Below are 21814 nucleotides of genomic sequence, written 5' to 3' on the forward strand. Positions count from 1 at the left end.
AGAGACCAGTCTTCCAAGGAATCTCAGGGGTGAATGTTTATTTGGAAATCTTGTGCCTTTAAACTACATTTCATAGGAGCCCACTGATTTCCTGTCCTTATGTGCTGATGTAGACAGGGGGATAAATAAGGTGGTCTTCCATAGCTAGCTCTCTTTGCTTCCTGTCATGACTGTGGTAGAGTGGGCTTTTTGAACAAGTAGATTAGCCATGGGCACATGATTTTATTTTGCTACTTTGTTACTTCTAGTGATTATTAATAAATCTTACAAAATATAATATTTGAAATTATTTAAGATTAATTTTAATTTTTACACTAGTCACCCAGGTTCAGTGTGATTCTCAACTCTTCTCCTTCATATTCCATATATCCAATATGTGGCCAAGTCTTTGCCATTTCTATCTTCACATCTCTCCTATAAGATCTTTTTTTCCATTTTCAGAGGCCACCCTTGTTCAGGTTTTCATCATCTCACATTTTATTTTAGATTACTATAAGACCCTTCTGGTTGATCTCCCTGCTTCAAAAGTCTCTCTCCCCACTTCAGTACTTCCTCCACTCAGTTGCCAAAGTACTATTCCTAAAGCATGGACCTAACTGAGTTTCTCTTCCATACCCAATAAACTCCAATGGCTCTCAATTATCTCCAAGATGAACAACCAATAGCCCTCCAAGTCTAGTTGGAAGACTTCCTACCTTTCCAGACTTCTTCCACTTTATTCTACTACATGGAAGTCAGTCACAATGACCTCCTTGCTGTTCTTTACATAATATGCTCCATTTCCCATTTTTATGTCTTTTCTCCAGCAGTTCCTTCATACCTGGAATGTTCTTTCCCTCATTTTCCTCTGCCTCTTGGCTTCTTTCAAGACTCAACTCAAAATCTCACCTTGTGTATGAATAAGCCTTTCCCTGTCTCAGCCTATATTTCTGCTTACCCAAATGCTAGTAATGTTTCTCCTCTGAGATTATTTTCCATCTGTTCTTTATATGTCTTGTTATGTATATCATTGTTCACATGTCTCCTTTGTTAGAAAGCACTTGTGAGCAGGAACTACATTTTTGCCATTTTGGGCAAAAATCTGAAGGATCTCCTTAGCTTAGCAGAGTGTCAGGCACATAGTAGTTCTTAATAAATGCTTACTAGTTGTCAAAAATGTCTTCAATCCTCTTTGCTCATTTTCCTCTGTGATCCATAGAATTGTGCTGCTTTCAGACTAATCAATCTTATGTGTAAGATCTGATCATGTTACTCTTCTGCTCAAAATTCTTCAATGGTTACATAATGCCTATTCAGTTAAGGTCAAATACCTCTGCTTTGCATCCAGGGACCTTCATTATTAAATGTCATGCTACCCTGCCAGCCTTATCTCATAAAATTATTCATAGAACCATAGAAGGATAGTCTGGCACAGTAGATAGGATATTGGACTCCTCAGTTTCCCCATCTAGGAAAAAAAATGGAGATAACTAATAGTCTTACAAGACTGTTTTGCAATTAGTATAACATACATAAAACAGTGTTAGTCAGTTATTATTTCTTCAAACTCCACTGAAAACATCTGGTCTCTGATTAAGTCTAAACTTGAAAAAATGGACCATTCATTATGCTTAATACTCACTGTGATAAAAGTATGTATTTATGGTGAATAAAATAATGTAAAATTCTAAATTCATTGTCAACTTGTAAAAAGCAAGTAAAGGCAGCAAAAGAACATACTGCATATTACATAGGTGTACATAATGTAAAAAGTTGTAAGGTTTATTATTAAAAAGTTGATGAATTTAAACTTTGCCCTAATTAATATTATTATACTCTCTAATGTCCTGTTCTTCCCTATCTACATTTTAAAGATCAAATGAAATTTTATCACCCTTAATGAAATTTTCCCCAAGCTCTAAAGTTATCCACTTTTCCCTTTGAATTTTATATAGCACTGTAAGCTGCACCTTGCTAATGCAATTATCACATTACTGTATATTGTAGTTAGATGATTACTGTGCATCATAATTGCCTCTGTATTAACTTAATCCATTATTAAATCTTTGTTACTTTGCATCCTAAAAAGATGCTGAATATTTAAGCTGAATAAGTCTTAGAATATTCAACAATGCAAAGGTCTTCTAAATACAAAAAATCTCTTGAGACCTTACAAATTTTCAGTAGTTAAAACTTGACAATCCTGTGCTTATGTATTCATCCAATGATACATGTACTTGTGATATGTCTAATATTTGTTCCAGCAATTTTTTTTCTTTAAATCATGATCTAAAAATGTTGGTGCTGTCAGTAGTCTAGGCACTTAGTTTTTCAACTCTCGAATTCCTATCTATTCCAATAGCTTCTAGGTTCTGAGTATTAAAAAAAAAAAATTTAAGGGCTTTTTTTCTAGCTGCTTATCTTATCAAAGTGAGGGTATTCCCTGTCACTTACTATTAAGATTTTAGAACCAGCTTCCCTAGACAGTTATCTAGTCTTTTCTTCCTAGAGAATTAAACAGTTCAGTCTCAATTATCTAGATCACTTCTTTCTGAGATTCAAGCTACACTAAAATATCCCAGAAAGCAGAAACAACATGATACTGGTATAAAAACTTTTGCTCCCACTATAGCCACCACTACTAGCAGTACTGTCCTGCTGTATCATGAAGCTGTAGGATTCCATCACATGTATATACCATAATTTGTTTAGTCATACCTCTATTGATGGACACCCCTTCAGTGTCTAATTCCTTGCTGCTATAAAAAGTACTATATTTTTCTATATGCTTAGTTTGTTTTGCATTACACTAATCTATCCTGTAATATAACTTCCCTCTCCCTCTAATTCCTCCCCCCCCCATTTTCCTATTGAGTGAAATGTATTTCTGTACCCAATTATGTGTACATGCTCTCCTTTGACTAATTCAGAGGGGTGAAGTAAACCTCCTCTGTTCCTTTCTCCTTGTATAGACTTGGGTACTACTCCATTTTCCCCTAACTTTCTTTTCTCCCCATCCCATATTCACTATTTCTCCTCTCCTCCTTTTTCATTCTTCTTTTAAGATCAAGACAACAGAACCTCTCAGGTCTGGTCTAATTACTCCCTCTGTGACCTCTGATGATAATAAAGTTCAGAGACACATTATTTGATGTAGTTCAGTAGTGTCCAACTATGACCCCATGGTCAATAGCATGTCAGGACCATCACTATCTCTCAAACACTGTTCCAAGTCCATTCATGTTTGCTGCTTTCATGGCAACATCTATTCAGCTCATCCTCTGTTGCACCTTTTTTTCCCTTCAATCTTTTCCAATATGATGGTCTTCATTACGTGGTCAAAGTATCTCCACTTCAGCTTCAGTATTTGAACTTCCAGTGTATAATCTGAATTAATTTAAGAATTGGCTGATTTGACCACTCTGTTGTCCAGGAGATTCTCACAAGTATTCTCCAGCACCACAGTTCAAAAGGCTATTGTCTCCTTACTGTACACAGCTTACTCTCTTTTAGTCTCCTACAACTTATTCATATTGACCTTTTAATATTTCTCTTGATTCCTATACCATCTTTTAAAATTTCTAAACAATTCTGATCTTTTCATCAGTAATGCTTAGAAGTCCTTTATTTCATTAAAGATCCTTTTTACTCTGTAATATGTTTATACTCAAGTTTTGCTTAGATAGGTTACTCTTAGTTGTAAGCATATATATATACACCTTCCTTGGACTTAGGAAACAAGGCCGACCAAAGAAAAGATACAAGGATTAGCTAAAGTCAAACTTGAAGTGGGCTGGCATGACACCAAAGCAACTAGAACTCGCTGCCTCTGACAGAAGCAGCTGGCGAACCCACATTAACCATGCCGCCACCACTTTTGAAGATGAGCGACATCGAGGTCTTGCTGCTGCGCGACCGCTGACACCAGGCCACAACCGCACCTCCTGTAACAACTGGTGTTCCATGCCCCATGTGCCACAAACTTTGCGCCTCAGCCTTTGGACTCCAAAGCCATATGAGGCTACACCGTAGATGAAAACGCACAAAGACAATTATCATTCTTGGACACTGAGAGACTACTACACACACAGGATATCCTAGAAAGCAAAGGATACATATATATCTTTTGCATCAGTAATACTTAGAAGTCTTTTATTTCATTAAAGATCATTTTTACTCTGTAATATGTTTATATTCAAGTTTTGCTTAGATAGGTTACTCTTAGTTGTAAGCATATATATACACACAGAATATCCTAGAAAGTAAAAGAGATATATATGTTTTGCTTTCTAGGATATTGTATTCAAAACTCTTCTTTTATATTCTGGTGATTAAATCATGTTTAATCCTACCTATGGGTCTTTGGCATTTTAATTCTTTCTTTCTGATTGCTTGCACTAATTTTTCTTTGACTAGGAAGGAGGCTCTGAATTTTTACTATATTTGGGAGGTTTTTTTCCAGGAGGTGGTAGGTAGATTCTTTCTGATTCCATTCTGCCCTCTAGTTCTAAGAGGTCTGAGCATTTTTATGAGTTCTTAAAACATGATATTTAGTATAGTTAGGGAGTGGCTAGGGCACTTGTAGATGGTATTTATTATGTAGATTTTTAAAAATAAGTCAAACATAAGAGATGTGATTTCATTTATGTATAGTCTTTCTTTGTATATGGAAATGCTTGCTTTACTTGGTTTTTTAGAATTTGGAATAAAAAAATGATATCTAGGCCCTTTTTGGGTCATGGCTTTCAGGTAGTCAAATGATTCTTTAATTCTCTCCTCAATCTGTTTTCCAAGTCAGTCACTTTTGCTATGAGTTACTTTTCATTTTATTCTGGAGTCTCATGAAGTCATTAGATTTTATTTCCAACCCATTCTAATTTTCAAGAAGTTTGTTGCTTGGACAGGTTTTATAATTCTTCTGCCAAACTGATTGACTCCTTTTCCAAGTCTTTTTTCCATAGTTCTCAGTCTTTTTCATTTTCCCTTAAACTCTTTTTCATTCATAAAAATATTTTAAACTCTTAAAAAAAGTTTGCTTCATCTCTTGAAGGAATTCAAGTTGAATTTGTTCCTGGCTGTGTTTTTCTTTGAAGCTTTGTATATAGATGTTTTGTGGTCATCCCTATTCACCATAATAGCTTTTTATAGTAGTGTTCTTTTCTTGTTTGTTCATACTTCCTGTCTACCTTCTGACATTAGATTTCATGTTAGGGCCAGATTCTGCAGAATTCTGAAGGGAAGGTCTAAGCTGATCCTACAAGGGGTATTAAAGATTTGTGCTATTCCAAGATAACCACGAATAGTTCAAGGTGGAGAATCCACAGGCTGTTAAGTGTTCCTACAATGCCCTGATCCTGAATCTGAGTGCTTCTCTTTTGATTTGAGCTCTGTAAGTTTCTGACCTTGATTTGCATCTGAGGAATTGGGATATGGGCTTACCTTTGGTGGAGGTTCAGTATACTACTGCTGCTGAACTTAGCACTATCAGCAATCTAGAAGGCTCTGCCCCTTGCAAATGTTTAGAACAACAGAAGCAGGCTTCCCTTTGATTTGGGATTCCTTCCCTGGTTATTCTTCTGCAGACATCAGAAACTGAGTTAAAAGTTGGAGCTGAGACTCCACTCCTGGAGTCCAAACCACAAAACTGCTTGCTTGCTTCTGATCTGGCTTTTAAAACTCAAAGTAACAACCTCTGAACAGGTTACTTAAATCTTTCTAGCCCTCTTATTTCTTTATCTGTAAAATGAGCAGACTGAACTAGATTTTTAAAAGTAAGGACACCGGGGTGGCACAGTGGATAGAGAACCAAGGCCTGGAGTCAGGAAGATCTTGGGTCAAAATCTGACCTAAGACACTAACTGTATGATCCTAAGCAAGTCACTTAACTTGTTTGCCTCAATTTCCTCATCTATTAAATGAGTTGAAGTAGAAAATGGTAAATCACTCCAGTCTCTTTGCCAAGAAAACCCCAAATGGGGTCATGAGTCCAATATGACTGAAATGACTTGACAAAAAATAAAAGCCTAGGCTCACAACTATTCCTCATCCAGAAAGACAACCCCTAAGCACAGGATCCCTCCACAGCTTACCCTATATCTGTGACTCAAAACTAGGTAGTGAGTGATAAAACTGTCAATAAGCACTTGTTGCTGCACCCTAGGTTCCTGAAGAGGATGCCTTACTGCTCTAATGCACAGCTTCTCCCTGTAATGCTCTGCCCATCAGACCCTGTCCACAGATTTCAATGTTTGATTTCCCTTTGCTTACCTGGGCTGAAAAGATTACTCACTATGATTTTTTTCCTTTGGATTTCCTAATCAGGATTCTGGGTGACTGAGTTTTCTAGATCTATCTGGAGGGAATTTAGTGAGACAAGGGAGGTCACTAAGACCTTCTGCTATTCTGTACTATCTTGGCCCAGCCTTCTCCTGAAAAGGTATTTAAAAATCTAGTCCAATCTGCTCATTTTACAGATAAGGAAATAAGAGGGCTAGGAATATTAAGTTACCTGCCCCAAAGTCAGACTAGTAAGTAAGCAGCAAGTATAGAACTGAACCCAGGTCTTATGCCTCCAGATTAAACTGCTATTGTTGAATACTGGTTGTTCTTTCTCCTAAATCTAGTTTTAAAAAACCTAAGCACAGCCTGTATTTGGTATTCTTTTTTCTGAGGCATATATATGATTTTTGTTCCTTTTGAAAAGCTGTCGTCTTAAGGGGTATATTCCCAATATGGCAGCAAAGCAGAGTGAAGAGAGAGCTGGTTATCAGTCTCATGAAAATCTAGATTCTAATTCCACCTCTGATACACACAGGCTATGTGATCCTAGGCAAGTTACCTTGCTAGTGTCCCAGGAACCTGTTAAAGAACATAAATTTCAAAGCAGCTGCTATTCTTTATTCAACATAAGCTCCCTATGAAACCTCAGATACAGCAAAGGCCTGAACCACAGGTTCAGGGCCCTTTTGAACCAATAAATACAGTACATTTGTAATATATTATCAACAAGCATTTATTAAGCAATATGTTGCAAGGCACTGGGCTAGATGCAAGGTATACCAAAACAAAGATGAAACAGATCTGGCAACTGAGTTGATGTGAGGTGTAGGAGAACTATGAGTAAGCAAGGTTAACGTCAAAGGAGTGAATCTAGGTGACTTCGAGGTGTGATGGTACCATCTCCAGAGAATAACTTTCCTATTGTTAACCTAAACCACTACAGGAAAACACACACACACACACACACACACACACACACACACACACACACACACACACACACCACAAACAATGCTTTTAAAGAAAGTGATTGCTAATTGGACATGGGGGTTGTGAATATAGTTGGCTTTGCCAGCTTTTTCACTGAATATAATTCATAAAGCAAAGCTATAAGAAAAGATCAAACCCAGCTACATGCTACATACAACACTATTAAACAAGGATTCTACAAGTAATGAACATTCTAACTCTGGTTAGAGTCCTCCTGCAAAAGACCAAAAGACCTATAAAGCCTAGGTCAGGAGCCTATGATCTAAACCTGAATTTAAAATTGTAGCTCTGCTCCTGCTAGCTTTATGACCTTGGTAAATAATGACCTTCTGGACTTAAGTTTCTTTATCTATAAAATGGCCTATAAAATTAGCCTATTTGCAAAACTGTTGTAAGAACCAAGTGAAAACTATGGATCTTTGGACATTATGTAACAATGTGGAAAGGATATCATTATTATCAGTTATGGTATGTATACAAATGAATAGAGCTGATACAAATTGTCCAGGTCAATTCTAGGTTAAACTGCTAAATGGATAAAATTTCTTCACAATCTCCTCTATTAGCAGATCTTTTATCCCAGAGACAATCTTATACTCTTCTCTCCTTCACCACCAATGAATTATTCAAAGTTCCACTATATTACTGCCATTGGGCTAGAACCAATTACCAAAATTTACATAATTATAACTTCAAATAATGTGAACTGTAAAACTTTGAGATTTATTATTCCCATGAAAAGGACCTAACTGTGCTGAAGCACTTATTAGGAGCCTTCTACATGCCAGGCACTGTGCACAGATATAAATGAAAGCCTTTGCCCTCAACAAACTTATACACTCAACAGGGAGATAAAACATGTATACATAAAAGTGCATTTTAAGTGTATTCGAGATAAATACAAGGTAATTATGGGGAAGGGAGAGGCACTAATAATACAGGGATAATAAAAAGCTTCTTGCAAGAAGTGGTACAAAATGAGCATTGAAGAAAATGTTTTCTAAAAGGCAGTTTCCTAAGTAGTAGATATGAACACATCACTCCCTTGCTCAAGAAGCACTCTTTTGCCTCTAGAATTTATAAACTCCTCTGAATGATTATATAAAGCCCCTCACAATGTTAATTCCAAAAGATCTTTCTTGATTAATCACATATTATGAAACTATACTGGACTCCTTTCTGTTCCCCCACACAGGACACTCCTCCAATCACTATCCATACTTTTGCACAAGCACCATCCATTCCTGCAATGTTCTCTCCTCCCATCTTTCTAAAAACAATCCTTTAATTTTCTTCAAAGCACAATTCAGATGCAACCTACCACAGGAAGCCTTTTCTTCTCCATGCTCTGCCCACCACTATTTACTCGAAATAGATTTTTGCATATTATATATGTACATATACAACATATTAATTTTGGTATTATAACGGTTAAATGGCAGGAGTTTGTCAAAAATGAGGAGAGCAGTTTAATAAAACACTTAGTTTAATTTAAGAAGTACAGATAGAAAATAGAAAGGAGGAAAAGAGAGATTATTATTCTAATACCCTATGACTATACCTAAATTCCTAAAACTAACTAAAATTTCTAAAACCCTATTTCCAACTGTCTCCTGAGGACAGGTTCTTCTTGCCTGGCCAGACCAGGTCTGTCTCACCTACACTATTTAAAATTGATTCTCTGCTCTGCTCCACTTAGAAATCCCCCTCTCAAAACACTGTGGGAGTAAAAACACCAAAGAAAAACAACTGCTTGAATACATGGGTCGAAGGGATATGGTTGGGGATGTAGACTCTAAATGAACATCCTAGTGCAAACAACATCATTGAAATAGGTTCTGATCAAGGACACAAGTGATACCCAATGAAACTGCACATCAACTGAGGAAAAGGTGGGTGGAGGGGAGGGAGGGAAATAAAGTGAGTATTGTAACCAAAAAAATAAAATTAAATTAAAAATAATAAAAAAAAAAAGAAACCCCCAAATGGGGTCATGAAGAATCAAGACACAATAGAAATAACTGAACAACAAAAATTTAAAAAGAAAAAAGAAAAAAAAAAAGAAATCCTCCTCTTAAAGAGAGAAAGATTAAGAAAATCCCATTAACAAGATATAAACTTTAGAAGCCAGGATCTCTTTTGTTTTGCCTTTGTATGCCCAGAGTCTAGCACAGTGCCAGGCACAGAGTGGACATTTATGTTTACTGTATATATAACTGAATTAAATTACTTGTCCTGGGCCACACTATGACTATTGCAGAATTCAAATGAAGTCCTTGATTCCAAATTCAGCACTCTATCTACTATGACATACTGCCTCGCAGGGGCCTATTATGTGTACAATATTGTTCCAGGAGTTGGAAACATAAAAATAATTTCTGTCTTCAAGGAGCTTACTTACTGGAAATTCAATAAATTCAATAATTCAATAAATGAAGATTTGGTACACAATCTTTGAAAAGTTGCTAACTCCTAACATAAAAAAAGAAACTGTCAAAATAGGGTTTAGAGAAGTAGTAATCTACAGAACAGCATTCACTAACTATATATCCAATTGAATATGTTCACTTACATATGCACACAGAGAAACAAGTTACTCCCAATACACAGAGGAGATGAGAAAATCAAGATACTATACAGATGTGCTATAAGGAATGATGAACAGGATTATTTCAGAAAAAGTTGGAAAGACCTACTGGAACTGATGCAAAGTAAAATAAGCAGAACCAGAAGATAATTATACACAGTGACTGCAATATTGTGGAACAATCAAATGTAATAGACTTTGCAGTACTAACAGCAATAAATAATCCAGGACAATTCTGAGGACCCCCCAGAGAAAGAACTGTTAAGAGTAGAAATGTAGATGAAAACATATGATTTATCACTTGTCTATTTAGGTATATGTTTGGGGGCTTTGGTTCTATAATATTATTTACTTACAAAAATGAACAATAGGGAAATGTTTTGTGTAATAATACATGTATAACCAAGACTGAATTGCTTGTCAGTTCTGGGAGAGGGGAGGGAAAAAGGGAGGAAAACAATATGAATCATTTAACTTCGGAAACTTTAAGTGGAAATTTGTTATTAAAATAAAAAAAGAAACGAATAACTCTCAATTTAAAAAATACTAAATAGAAAACCTCTAAGCAAAATCAAAACAGCAAAACAGAGATATAGGCATATTTTGTAGAGGGCAGTAAGGTACACACTAGAAAAATGTCTAATTAAAACCAGAAGTAAGCAATGTTCCATGTCATGGAAGCCACTATAATGCATCTCTTTTCCTACTTTTTCAATGTCACCTGGTAAGCATGCCATCTTTCATTTAATTTCCATCGTGAGTTTTTTATTATATATGTAATGTGTCTTCAGTCACAACATGAGGAATATGGAATACCACTTCAGGGAGGAGGTGGAGGTAGAGAATCTGAATCATGAAATGTCAGAAAACAATTGTCAAAAATTTGTTTCAATGTGTAATTTTTAAAAAAACTTAATAAAAAACTTTACCCGTCTCTGTTTTTAGTCATTATAAAAGATAGTTCTCTGGGAAGTATGGAGAGAAAGGATATACTGAAAAATGACATTAAAAGGTGACTTAACCACAAAATATATCAATAATTTTTTTAATGGTGACCTGATGCTCTTAAGTCATGTCAGGGTGTTCCCAATCTATCTTGGCAATTAAAATTATATGAACATAAAATATAAAATTATTTCTAAACATATTTACAGATATTGTTGTAACCAAAATGAAGTCTCAGGATATGTGGAATGAAATCAAAGTAGATTTTATACCAAGATATTTCATTAATAGTAACAAAAATAGGTAATTGCAAGTAGGGGGAAGTAAAATTTTATATTTATTCAACAGTCACATTAATTAAATATTTAATCCTTCTATGTATACTATTGGTTTCCTTTTCTTGGAATGGAGCCTAATCTCACTTATGTGAAAGGGTGCCGAACCTACTACTAGACAGCACTAGAGGCATCTACTTTATTCTGAAATGAAAAATAAATAAATTTCCACTTGTTCTTGAATTATCTTCACGATAAAATTCCACAAGGGGTATTTGGGATAATCACAATGGTGAACAGCTACAATTTACAACCAAAGCTATCATGCATTATATAAAAAAGAAAATAATTAACATTTATTCTTTATTTATAAAAAAGAGCATTAACTTGAATTCATAGAATTGTAGACTTAGAGCTAAAAAAGAACCTTCAGTTCAATCTAGTCCAAACACCTCATTTTTAAAGGAAAAGTCAATGTACCCTAACTCTGTGATAATACAAAATGAGGCATTCTGGGTAATTTAAACTTCATCTTTTAAGTATCAACATGTTTGTTTCAAATCTTTTTTGGGTGGAAATATTCACAAAACGTATTTCATACTTTCTTGCCTTAGTAAACATCAAACAAATGAATTTTATTGATGAGAGGTCCTTTAGCATGAATCAGTAATTTAGGAAGGGAATAAGGCACTTATTAAGCACAGATTATATACTAAGTATTTTATTATATCATTTAATCCTCTCAACAACCCTAATAGGTAGGTGCTATTATCCCTATCTTATAGTTGAAGAAATTGAAGCAAACAGAGGTGAAGTGACTAGCCCAGGGTCACAAACCTAGTGAGTTTATAGCTATATAGTCTGGAATACAGAATTTCTTTGAAATCTGTATCCACTCATACGTTTTTTCAAAGAAAGCTATTTTATTTTACCAATTACATGTAATAAATTCTCGCTTAAATTTTCTGAAGTTATATGTTCTAAATTGTCTCGCTCTCTCCTCCTGGGGCTGGCAAGCAATTGGATCTGGGTTATACATGAATTATCATGCAAAACATATTTCCATATTGTTCATTTTTTATGAAAAAAAAAGTAATAAAAACCCAAAATCCCCAAATAAATTAATGTGATAAATCGATCATCTGCATTCTTTTTCATAAGTCCCTCAGAGTTGTTCTGGATCATTATATTGCTGTTAGTAGTAAAGTCTATAACATTTGATCATTTCACAATATTGGTGTTATTCTGGACAATGTTTGATTAGTTCTGCTTATTTCACTCTGTATCTGTTCATGTAGACCTTTCCAGCTTTTTCTGAAATCTTCCTGTTCATCATTCCTTATAGCACAATAGTATTCCATCACTATCACATACCACAATTTGTTCAGCCATTCTCCAAATGATAGATATCCCCTCAATTTCCAATTATTTGCCACCACAAAAAGAGCAGCTATAAATATTTTTGTAGGAGTCAGTCCTTTTCCCAACTCAGCCCCCCTTTTTTATCTCTGAGACACATACCTAGTACTGGATCAAAGGGTTTATACATTGGTTTACAGCCACCCTTTGGGTATAGTTCCTTCCAAATTGCCCTCCAAAATGATTGGTTCAGTTCACAACTCCACGAACAATGCATTTTCACTCATATCTTAAAATTTGTTTTCTTTACTATAATCCCATTTATGTCTTTCTTATAATTTATTTTCCCTCCACAGAGGTGCATAAAATGTACAGCAGCAGCATAATAATTTAGACCATATGATCTATTTTGTAAGGAGTACCTGCAGTTGCCCATCTGCTTCCCATTGGTAATATCATGTGTCACAAAGATTCAGTGTGCAAAATGTATTAGAAAAAAAAGGAAAAAACTCAAATGGACTATATGGCAGAAGCTACAGTTCTGCAAAGTATTTATTATTTTTTAAAAACCTTTTCTTAGTATAAACTCTAAGACAGACAGGCAAGGCTAGGCAAATAGGGTTAAGTGATTTGCCCAGGATCATCCAGCTAAGAAGCGTCTGGGGACAAATTTGAACCCAGGTCCTCTTGACTCCAGACTGGTGCTCTATTTACTGTACTATCTAGCTATTCCCTGCAAATTGAATTAAAGTTGATGTAGCCTTCTTGTAAGTTGCTTTCTTGACCTCAACCAAATCATCTTTGATAGCTTTATCACAATTCTCTATATTTTTTTGCACCATTCAAAACATTCTTATTTTGAAGCTTCAAAGGATATACCTTAACTACTTTTAATTTTATGAAGAAATATTATCTTGAGTGTCTATAGCAAAATAAGGTCATAGTTGTACTTACAAGCATAAATAAGCCTTCTGGAATTCAATGAGTAAGTGCAGAAATGATTTGTCACAGTAGCTCAGTAGTTGAGTGTACTAAACATTCAGGCAATCACTTTTATTCAAAAGCTAGGATTTCATTTGAAGAAAGGGCAGAAATGCTGATTAAAGCCTTTATTCAAAATGGTTCCAAAAATAATTACCAATAAATAAGCTTTGGTTATTATTGTTCTCTCAGTTCTGCAAAATTTTAATCCCTGTAGAAACTCTTGATAATTCACAGCCCATTTTAATTTCAAAATACTCTCCCTCCTCTGGCCATAAATTATGTGCTCAAGACATTCAAACTCACTCCAATATTGCCTGCCTTAAGCAAAACACAATTAGAGAAATCTGAAAAAAAATATATTCGATCACTCCAAAAATATTAGTTTTACCACTGTTTTCCTCTGCGATTACAGAATTGTAAGAGTTGGAAGAAACTTTAAAGGTCATCTAGTCCAACCTCTATCTGAATCACAAATGATCCTCATAAAATCAAGACTAGTCTCTTGGGGAATACCACCAATGACTGGAAACTCATTTGTTTTTTTAATTTTTATTTAATTTAGAATATTTTTCCATGGTTACAAGATTCATGTTTTTTCCCTGCCCTCTCCCATAGCCAAAATGCAATTCCTCTGGGTTTTACACGTGTCATTGATCAAAACTAATTTCTATACCATTGAAAATTGCACTCGGGTGATCATTTAGAGCAGGGGTCCCCAAACTTTTTACACAGGGGGCCAGTTCACTGTCCCTCAGTCCATTGGAGGTCCAGACTTTAAAAAAAAAAAACTATGAACAAATCTGTATACACTCTCTTGGATAGTAGAGGCTGCAGCATTGACTGGGATGGGCTTGCACAGGCCCATCACTGCCACCACTATACCAGGCAGTAGTGCAGAATCCCCTCCCCCAGATCAGCGCTCAACATGCTGAGGTCTTCCATTGTGCAGCCACATAATGCTTTGCGTGGCACCTCATTCTCATTTAGTTACTCTCAGAACAAGGTGCCAGGCAAAAGATGTCACCAGAAATAGTACTGTACGTGAGCGATGCCTTGATTTGCGGCGCCTCCATATACAGTGCTCTTCTCACTGACCACCAATGAAAGAGGTGCCACTTCCGGAAGTGCAGTAGGGGCGGGATAAATGACCTTAGGGGGCCTCATGTGACCCAAGGCTGTAGTTTGGGGACTCCTGATTTAGAGTCTATATCCCCAATCATATCTCCATTGACCCATGTGGCCAAACAGTTGTTTTTCTTCTGTGTTTCTATTCCCACAGTTCTTCCTCTAACTGTATATCCAACACTATCTCTCATTTGGTCCACCTTCCTCCCCCTTATCATAAGTCTCTCTAATAATTTCTCTTTACTCTGCTCCTCCTGTGCAATTCTTCATTAATGTTGTTAGAGCCTCATAAGCACACCAGGTCCCCTTCTTCACTGAGTTTCTAGTAGCCTAGAACTTTAATTCTTAAGAAATTATGGCAATCTATTGAATCACCATAAGCCCCTTGTCATAAAAGTCAGCCTCCCTAAAGAGAGGTCAAGAAAGGATATTTTTGGAAATGATAGTAATAAAAGTTTGAAAACAAAGAAGCACAAACTTTTGTTTCAAAGAGAAGCTTGACAATGTAATGATCCAGGACAGTCCTGAGGGGCTTAAGTAAGAATGCTATCCACATTGAGAGAAAGAACTATGGGAGTAGAAATGCAGAAGAAAAACATATGATTAATCACTTTTTATATGGGTATAGGAACTGGGGTTTTGGTTTTAAAAAGACTACTGCAAAAATGAGTAATATGGAAATAGGTATTTAGTGATAATACATGCATAACCCAGTGGAATTGCTTGTCAGCTCCAGGAGGGGGAAGGGAAGCAGGGAGGGAAAGAAAATTAATCATATAACCTTGGAAAAATACTTAAAAATAAATAAAATTTAAAAAACAAAGAAGCTTGAAATGTCCTCCACAATTTCCCAAATGAAATCTAATACTTTTTTTCCATGTCTGCCCAATTTGTTGTCATGTATACACATATAGATGTGCACACAAATGAATGAGCTCAAAGGGTTGTTCCAACTTGAGTCTGAACAACAGATCTTTTCCATTCACATAATTTTTAATATCCATTCACATAATACTTTATTATGGATAAAGCTTTCTTCACAAATTCTGCAAGGACTATTTATAAAGAAATTACCACTTTATCACAGTCTCACCTAAATCTTTTTCTAGGTTAGAAAGATATTAATATTCAGTTCCTTTATCTGATCTTCATATGATCATAAGGCTTTTAGGTTTCCTTACAACCTTGATCACTTTCTCTAAACACAATCCATCTCAAGATCTCTCCTAAAAGCTGGCACCCAGAACTGAATATATTACTCCAAACATATCCTATCTAGCACAAAGTATCATGGGGACTATTACCCCCCTTATTCTAGACAATATAGTTGTAATCATAGTTTTTTGGCAGCCATGACACACTAACACATTGAGCTTGCAGTCACCTAAAATTTCAAAATGCCTTAGCTTCCCTATTTTGTGCTTTTATAGTTGATTTTAAGTGAAAAAATTTATTAAGTCACAAAAGACTATGCACCATCAGTCATTTTCTTGACAATTAATAGTATAAGGAACAATTTTTAGCTGCTGAGGAAAAGGTAACTATAATATAGACACCTTGGCTACCACATAATTAAGGAAAGTAGCTTCTAAAGTATACAAAAATGTCTTTTTCCTTTGCACATATTCACAACCAATTAAGTTTTTTTTTTTCAACTTACCTTCTGACTTAGAATCAGTACTGTGTATCTAAAGTACTGTGTTTCTAAGTCAGAATAGTGGTAAGGGCTAGGCATTAGGGGTTAACTGCCTTTCCCAGGGTCACACTGTCAGAAGGGTCTAAAGATAAGTTGGAATCCATATCCTCCTTAAGCAGTCAAGTGGTTCAGCTAATTGAGAGACAGGCCAGGAGTCAGAGGACCTGAATTCTAATGTGGCCGTAGATACTTCTTCGCTGTGTGACCCTGGACAAGGCACTTAATGCAGACATAAAGTACAGGTTAAAAAATAAAATAAAATACTAGCTATCCTGCTATTTCAGCAAGAAAACACTGTTATGCAAAAAAAAATTAATATTTTAAGTTTCTCATGGGTGAAAGTGAATTAATTTTATGTTTTAAAACAACTCACAACTTAATTTTTAACACAAATGCTTACTTTATTACAATAAATGTATGTTTAAAACCACATCCACAATATACATAGAATTTAATTAATTTCAAACTAAACTTAACTAATTCTTATTAAATGCAAATATGTTCTTAGTAATAGCTATTAGAAAGCCCATGGCAGAATGACTTTGCAAAAAGGATCTCACAATCATAGTTGGGAAATAAAATAATCAAATATCAGTTTTACAACATTATAGTAGAATATTTCTGGCTTTTTTCAAAGTTCTTTCATATTTATCCTTTTTCGGATATTTATTAGATTATAGACAATGCTGGAAGAATAAAAACCAGGGCAACTAGATGAATCACTTGTCAATGCTCAGGTCAACATATAGTGCAGACTATATGTTGTTACCTATCTTTAACTATAACAGTGCAAGAGATGATGTTGAGAAACAGCATTTTGAGTTTCCCAAGAAATGACACCTAAAAATTTACTTAGGTAACATCTACAATTTTTTAAAAATTTGGCAATTATTTCCATTTAAAGTTTCAAAAGCATTTTTTAACACAAAACAACCTTAGAAATGAGTATAATTACTAGATTTTATAGATGAGGATGTTATAAAGTCTAGTGTCTATCCAACACTCCTCCTACTCTACTACACTATCTCAATAAGGAAATGATTAATAATAGATCAAATCATTTTTGGATCTAAATAATATCACTTATATAGCAGTCTATGGTTTGCAAGGATCTTTACAAATATTGCCTCATTGGGGCAGCTGGGTAGCTCAGTGGATTGAGAGCCAGACCTAGACATGGAAGATCCTAGGTTCAAATCTGGCCTCAGACACTACCCAGCTGTGTGACCCTGGGCAGGTCACTTAACTCCCACTGTCTAGCCTTTACCACTCTTCTACCTGGGAACCAATACAGAGTATTGATTCTAAGATAGAAGGCAAGGGTTTAAAAAAATTTGCCTCGTTTTATCTTCACAACAATCCTGGGAGGTAGGTATTATTATTATCATCCCCATTTTATAGCTGCACCAGACTGGGAAGGGTTAAGTGACTTGCTATGATTACACAGTTTCTAAGGATCTTAAGTCAGATTTAAATTCCAAGTATTCTGGACTCGAGTCCAGCATTTTTAACCCACTGTGCCACAGAACTATCCATCTGCCTTCACTCTGACCTGACCCACTCAATACAAAGGCAGTCGACAAACACAGCAGATTCTATATCCAATCTTAGTCTCACTTTTCTCAAGTATCTATCAATAATCACTTAATATCAAAATAAGCACAATAGTATCACTTGTGGATAACATCTTTCTTAGACTTGTTTCATTTAAAAATTCTACTAGACAATATCATACTACAAAGCAAATAATTATTCTGCATCAACTTTCTATAACCAGGATCAATAAGGTGAAAATTCAGCAATAAAATAAAAACTTGTGTTAAAAAACACCTGGTTCGATAATTTCCAAATTTCAAAATGGGCATTTTTACTTGGTAAGATGCTGCTAGACAACCATCAAAAAGCTTCAACATATCTGTCCTGCAGAAATGCATTTTCGATATTGCAAAATTCCCTCTAGCCGGTTCACAAATACAGCAAGACTTACTTAAGTCTGACCTTCTTCCAAAATTAAAAAAAAAAATTACTAGAAACTGTTAAATTACACTTAGGCACATGGAGTCACTCTTCCCTCAAATCACTTTACAGAGAACTTCCCAGTTTGCTCCGCCCCTCTAATAACTCATGCAAAAAAAAAAAAAGTTCAGCACCATTGGAAAGAAGCAGGACACGGAGGATTGGCAGGATGGCAAACGGCTCTTAATACCCGGGGAAAGGAGACTCGAATGTGCCCTTTCCCGAGGTGCAGACCCGCAGCAGAACCCCAATAAGGCGCGATGGATACTGTCACTCTGCAAAGGGATTCCATTCTGCAGACGCTCCTGCGGCCATACCTCCCCCAAGCAGTACAAGGCCGCATCACCAACATCCTTATCCTTACGTCGCTATTGGGGGGGGGGGGGGAGTTCACAGCACACAACACCCCCCTACACCCCATTGCTAAGGGTCCCCGGGGGAAGGGTCATTAAAGTGCTGCACCTCTCGACTCCCCCCCCATACTATGAGCGCTACCTGCCTCTCCCGTCACCCCCCTCCGCCGCCCCTTTCACGTCGCTACCCCTCCCCCACTACCTTCTCGGCGGAGGCCTGCGCCAGCCGGGGTCGGGGACGTAGGAGATGGGGCCCGGGCCCCCCCAGGCCTGGGGGACCGTTCTGGAGAGCCACCGGGGGAGGGCAGGCGCCTCCGCCCTCCCGGCGTGGAGCGGCCGTGACGGGGCATGGGGAGGGGGCAAGCCCCCCCGCGAGGCCAGAGGAGTCTGAGGGCGGCGGCCGGCGGGGTGCGGGGCCCGATCGCTCCCTCCGCCCCCGGGGCCCCGGCTCGCCGAGCGCGGCCAGGCCCCATCCGCCGGTTCCCCGGACGAGAAGCAGGTCCCCGCGTCCTCGGCCCGCGGCGGGGAAGGACGGGGGGAGGGAGGGCGCGAGGCTGGGGAGGGGCTGAGGCTGCGCCCGCGCCCTCACCCCGGGACCCCGTCACTGCCGCCGCCGCCGCCTCAGAGGGAGGGCGGGAGCCGAGGGGAAAGCCCTGAGTGGGAGAGCTAGAGGACGGAGAGGGGAAGCCTGGGTCTTCCTGGCTGCTCGCTCCGGAGCCCGCTCTCCGCCTTCCCGTGCCCGCGTCTCTTACCCGTGATGGCGGTGAACTGCTGGATTAACCCCTTCAGCGCCGAGGAGGCCGCAGAGCCCCCGTGCGCCGCCATCTTACCGCCGCCGCCGCCGCCGCCGAACAACAACACAGACACACAAGTCCTCCCTCCCCGCTGCACGCTCGGCGCAGGCGCGCTGGCCGCCCCGCCTCCCGCTCCCTCTGCAGGGGCCCCGCCCCTCCCCGCCCCACGGTGTGCTCCGCGCAAGCGTCCCACCCAATTCTTTCCACTCCCCCACTTCTCGCCTTAGTCCATAAGTACCCTACTCTGCCAGCCCCCTTAGCGACCGGATCCGCCTTCTCTGGGCCGGACTGCTTTCGGTAGCCCCGCCGCCAGTTCTTTCCGTTTCAAATTTGAAAAGCTTTATTGGCAGCCTCTGCTACGGGCACTTGGCTGCAGTAGATGACTTTTTTTTTTTTAGCGCGGGATGATTTGCATTTTTGGCTACCCGGCGTGCTCCGCGGGGCATCCTGATGAGAGTCCATCGGCTCCCGGCTGGGGCACCCAGCGGTCCAGGCAGGGTGGGCAGAGGCAAAGCTGGCGCTCCTCCCATTTCCCCTTTGGATGCTACCCCTACTGCGCTCTTGGCGCGCGTGTCTCCCTTCCTGCCAAACCCCTGTGAAGGGCCTCTTGCCTCCTCCTTCCTCCCTAACCTGGGCTGTCTCCAGTCCTTTTTGAGTTCTTTTCTTTGCGAGGAGTCAGACTAATCTGGTAGAAAAAACCCGTACCTTCCCTTCTTTCTTTTCTTCATGTATTCCTGCCTGCATCCCTTATACCTTCATTCCTTCTTTCATTTCTCCATCCATCCATCCATCCATCCATCCATCCATCCATCTATTCAATAAATTGGAAAACACTTCCCCACACTAGATACCGATTGCTCATCTGTCATTTATTAGGGGGAGACGGTTAAGAGAGATTTACACAAGGGAAGGGAAAGTGACTTCTAAGGTCCCTTGCCGTCAAGATGTTCCTTAATAATGTGACTTGGAAGGGTGGGAGGGAGTGGGAGAAAGGGGGGAACCTAAATACCTCTGCTCCAATCTTCCCTTAAGGAGTACCCCAGAAAGAGGCGTGTCCTGGGTATAGATGAGTCAAAAACCACTGTTAGATTTAAACCGATTTAAATAGGTGTTAAATTTAAAAAAGGGTGGCGGGCTGAAGTACTTGGGGTGAGACTGCGAGATAAAAGTAATTGAGAGAAGCCAGAGCCTGGGAGAGTAAGGAGGAGCTCTTTTAGTCTGACAGCAAAATACAAAAACAAACAAAAGCCTATGGAAGCCGGTTAGAGACCGGGATACGACCCCCACCCCACCAATGAAAGCCTCCAGTGCAAATCCTTGCATCCCCTGAGGGGTCTAAAATTATTCCTGCCACCTCGAGATTCATAGAGGTCTGCATTTTAGGATTGTTTGAATTTGGGCCAAAGAGAGAGGCCAAGGAGGGCCAGTCGCCGTAAGCCTTTTGTGGGTTTTCTTTGTTCTCTTTACTTCGTTGTTTCCGTTTTAGGCTTCCACTTGACAGGCTTACAGGGCAATGAGCCATTGTTTGGGACCTGTGATGAGTAACTCAGATCCATTAGCAGAATTCTGAGGACAAAGATCATTCCCGATTAGGTGTCTAGGACTTGGGCTGCCCCAAAATTAATTGGCTGGTTTAGTGCGGCTCTTTGATGAATGATTGAAGTATCTATCAGAGCACTTACTAGGTGCAAACCACAGTGCTAAGCACTGAGTAAACAAATGGAAATGCAACAGAATCTCGGTTCTGAAAGAGCTCCCTTTCTAATGGAGGAGACGAACATTTGGTGGAAGGTTTCAGTTGTAAGACAGATGGAAAAGATCCTTTGGTCCTCTGGGTGCAGCAGCAAAGCAGATGGTAATGTTTCTTTTTAAATGTCATTTCCATTGATAGAATCACATCAGTTTCTGATGTTGAACCATTCGACAGTGCCAAGGATCTTGGTGATAAGAATTTTCTATTCTGGGTCCATAGTGACTGGGGCTGCAGCTCCTGCAGGAGCAATTGCCAGGCTGCATCTCCACCAGGGCTTCTTTCTTCCCAAGTTGACAGCTGTAAGGGCTTCTGGGGAAGCATTTGTTGTTCCCTAGGTCAGTGATGGTGAACCTTTTAGAGATGGAGTGATGGCCCAGCCCCCAACCGAGTGCTGGTTACACCCTGCCCAGCCCTTACTCCACACAGGGGAGGGAAGAAGCACTCCCAGTGAGCTGCTGGGCAGAGCAGCTGATGAAATGAGGAATGTCCTTAGCAAGTGTAGAGGGGAAAAGCCAGTGGCCCTAGTGCTTTGCTCCATCCCAACCCCCAGTTCTGCCACCTGTAAGCCACCCATTGGCTTACCCACTGTGGGCTCCCATTGGCTGCTGGGCAAAGGGGCAGGGGATGGGAAAAATGTCATCAGGGATGATGGAGAGGGGGAGGGGAGCTGCTCCACCCA

The 21814-nt window shown here is 38.8% G+C and overlaps 1 protein-coding gene across 1 annotated transcript in view; it reads right to left on the bottom strand.

The window, feature by feature from the left end:
• The window catches only part of UBXN7 (UBX domain protein 7), a 60988-nt gene extending 41469 nt beyond the window's left edge, over nt 1-19519 (bottom strand). The window contains exon 1 of the mRNA XM_001373930.5: nt 19341-19519. Within this exon, the coding sequence (XP_001373967.2) occupies nt 19341-19413 (73 nt within the window). The 5' untranslated portion in view covers nt 19414-19519. The remainder of the gene's footprint in view (nt 1-19340) is intronic.
• Nucleotides 19520-21814: the final 2295 nt, after the last annotated feature.

This window comes from Monodelphis domestica, chromosome 4 (genome assembly GCF_027887165.1).
Source record: "Monodelphis domestica isolate mMonDom1 chromosome 4, mMonDom1.pri, whole genome shotgun sequence".
Lineage (NCBI taxonomy): Eukaryota > Metazoa > Chordata > Mammalia > Didelphimorphia > Didelphidae > Monodelphis > Monodelphis domestica.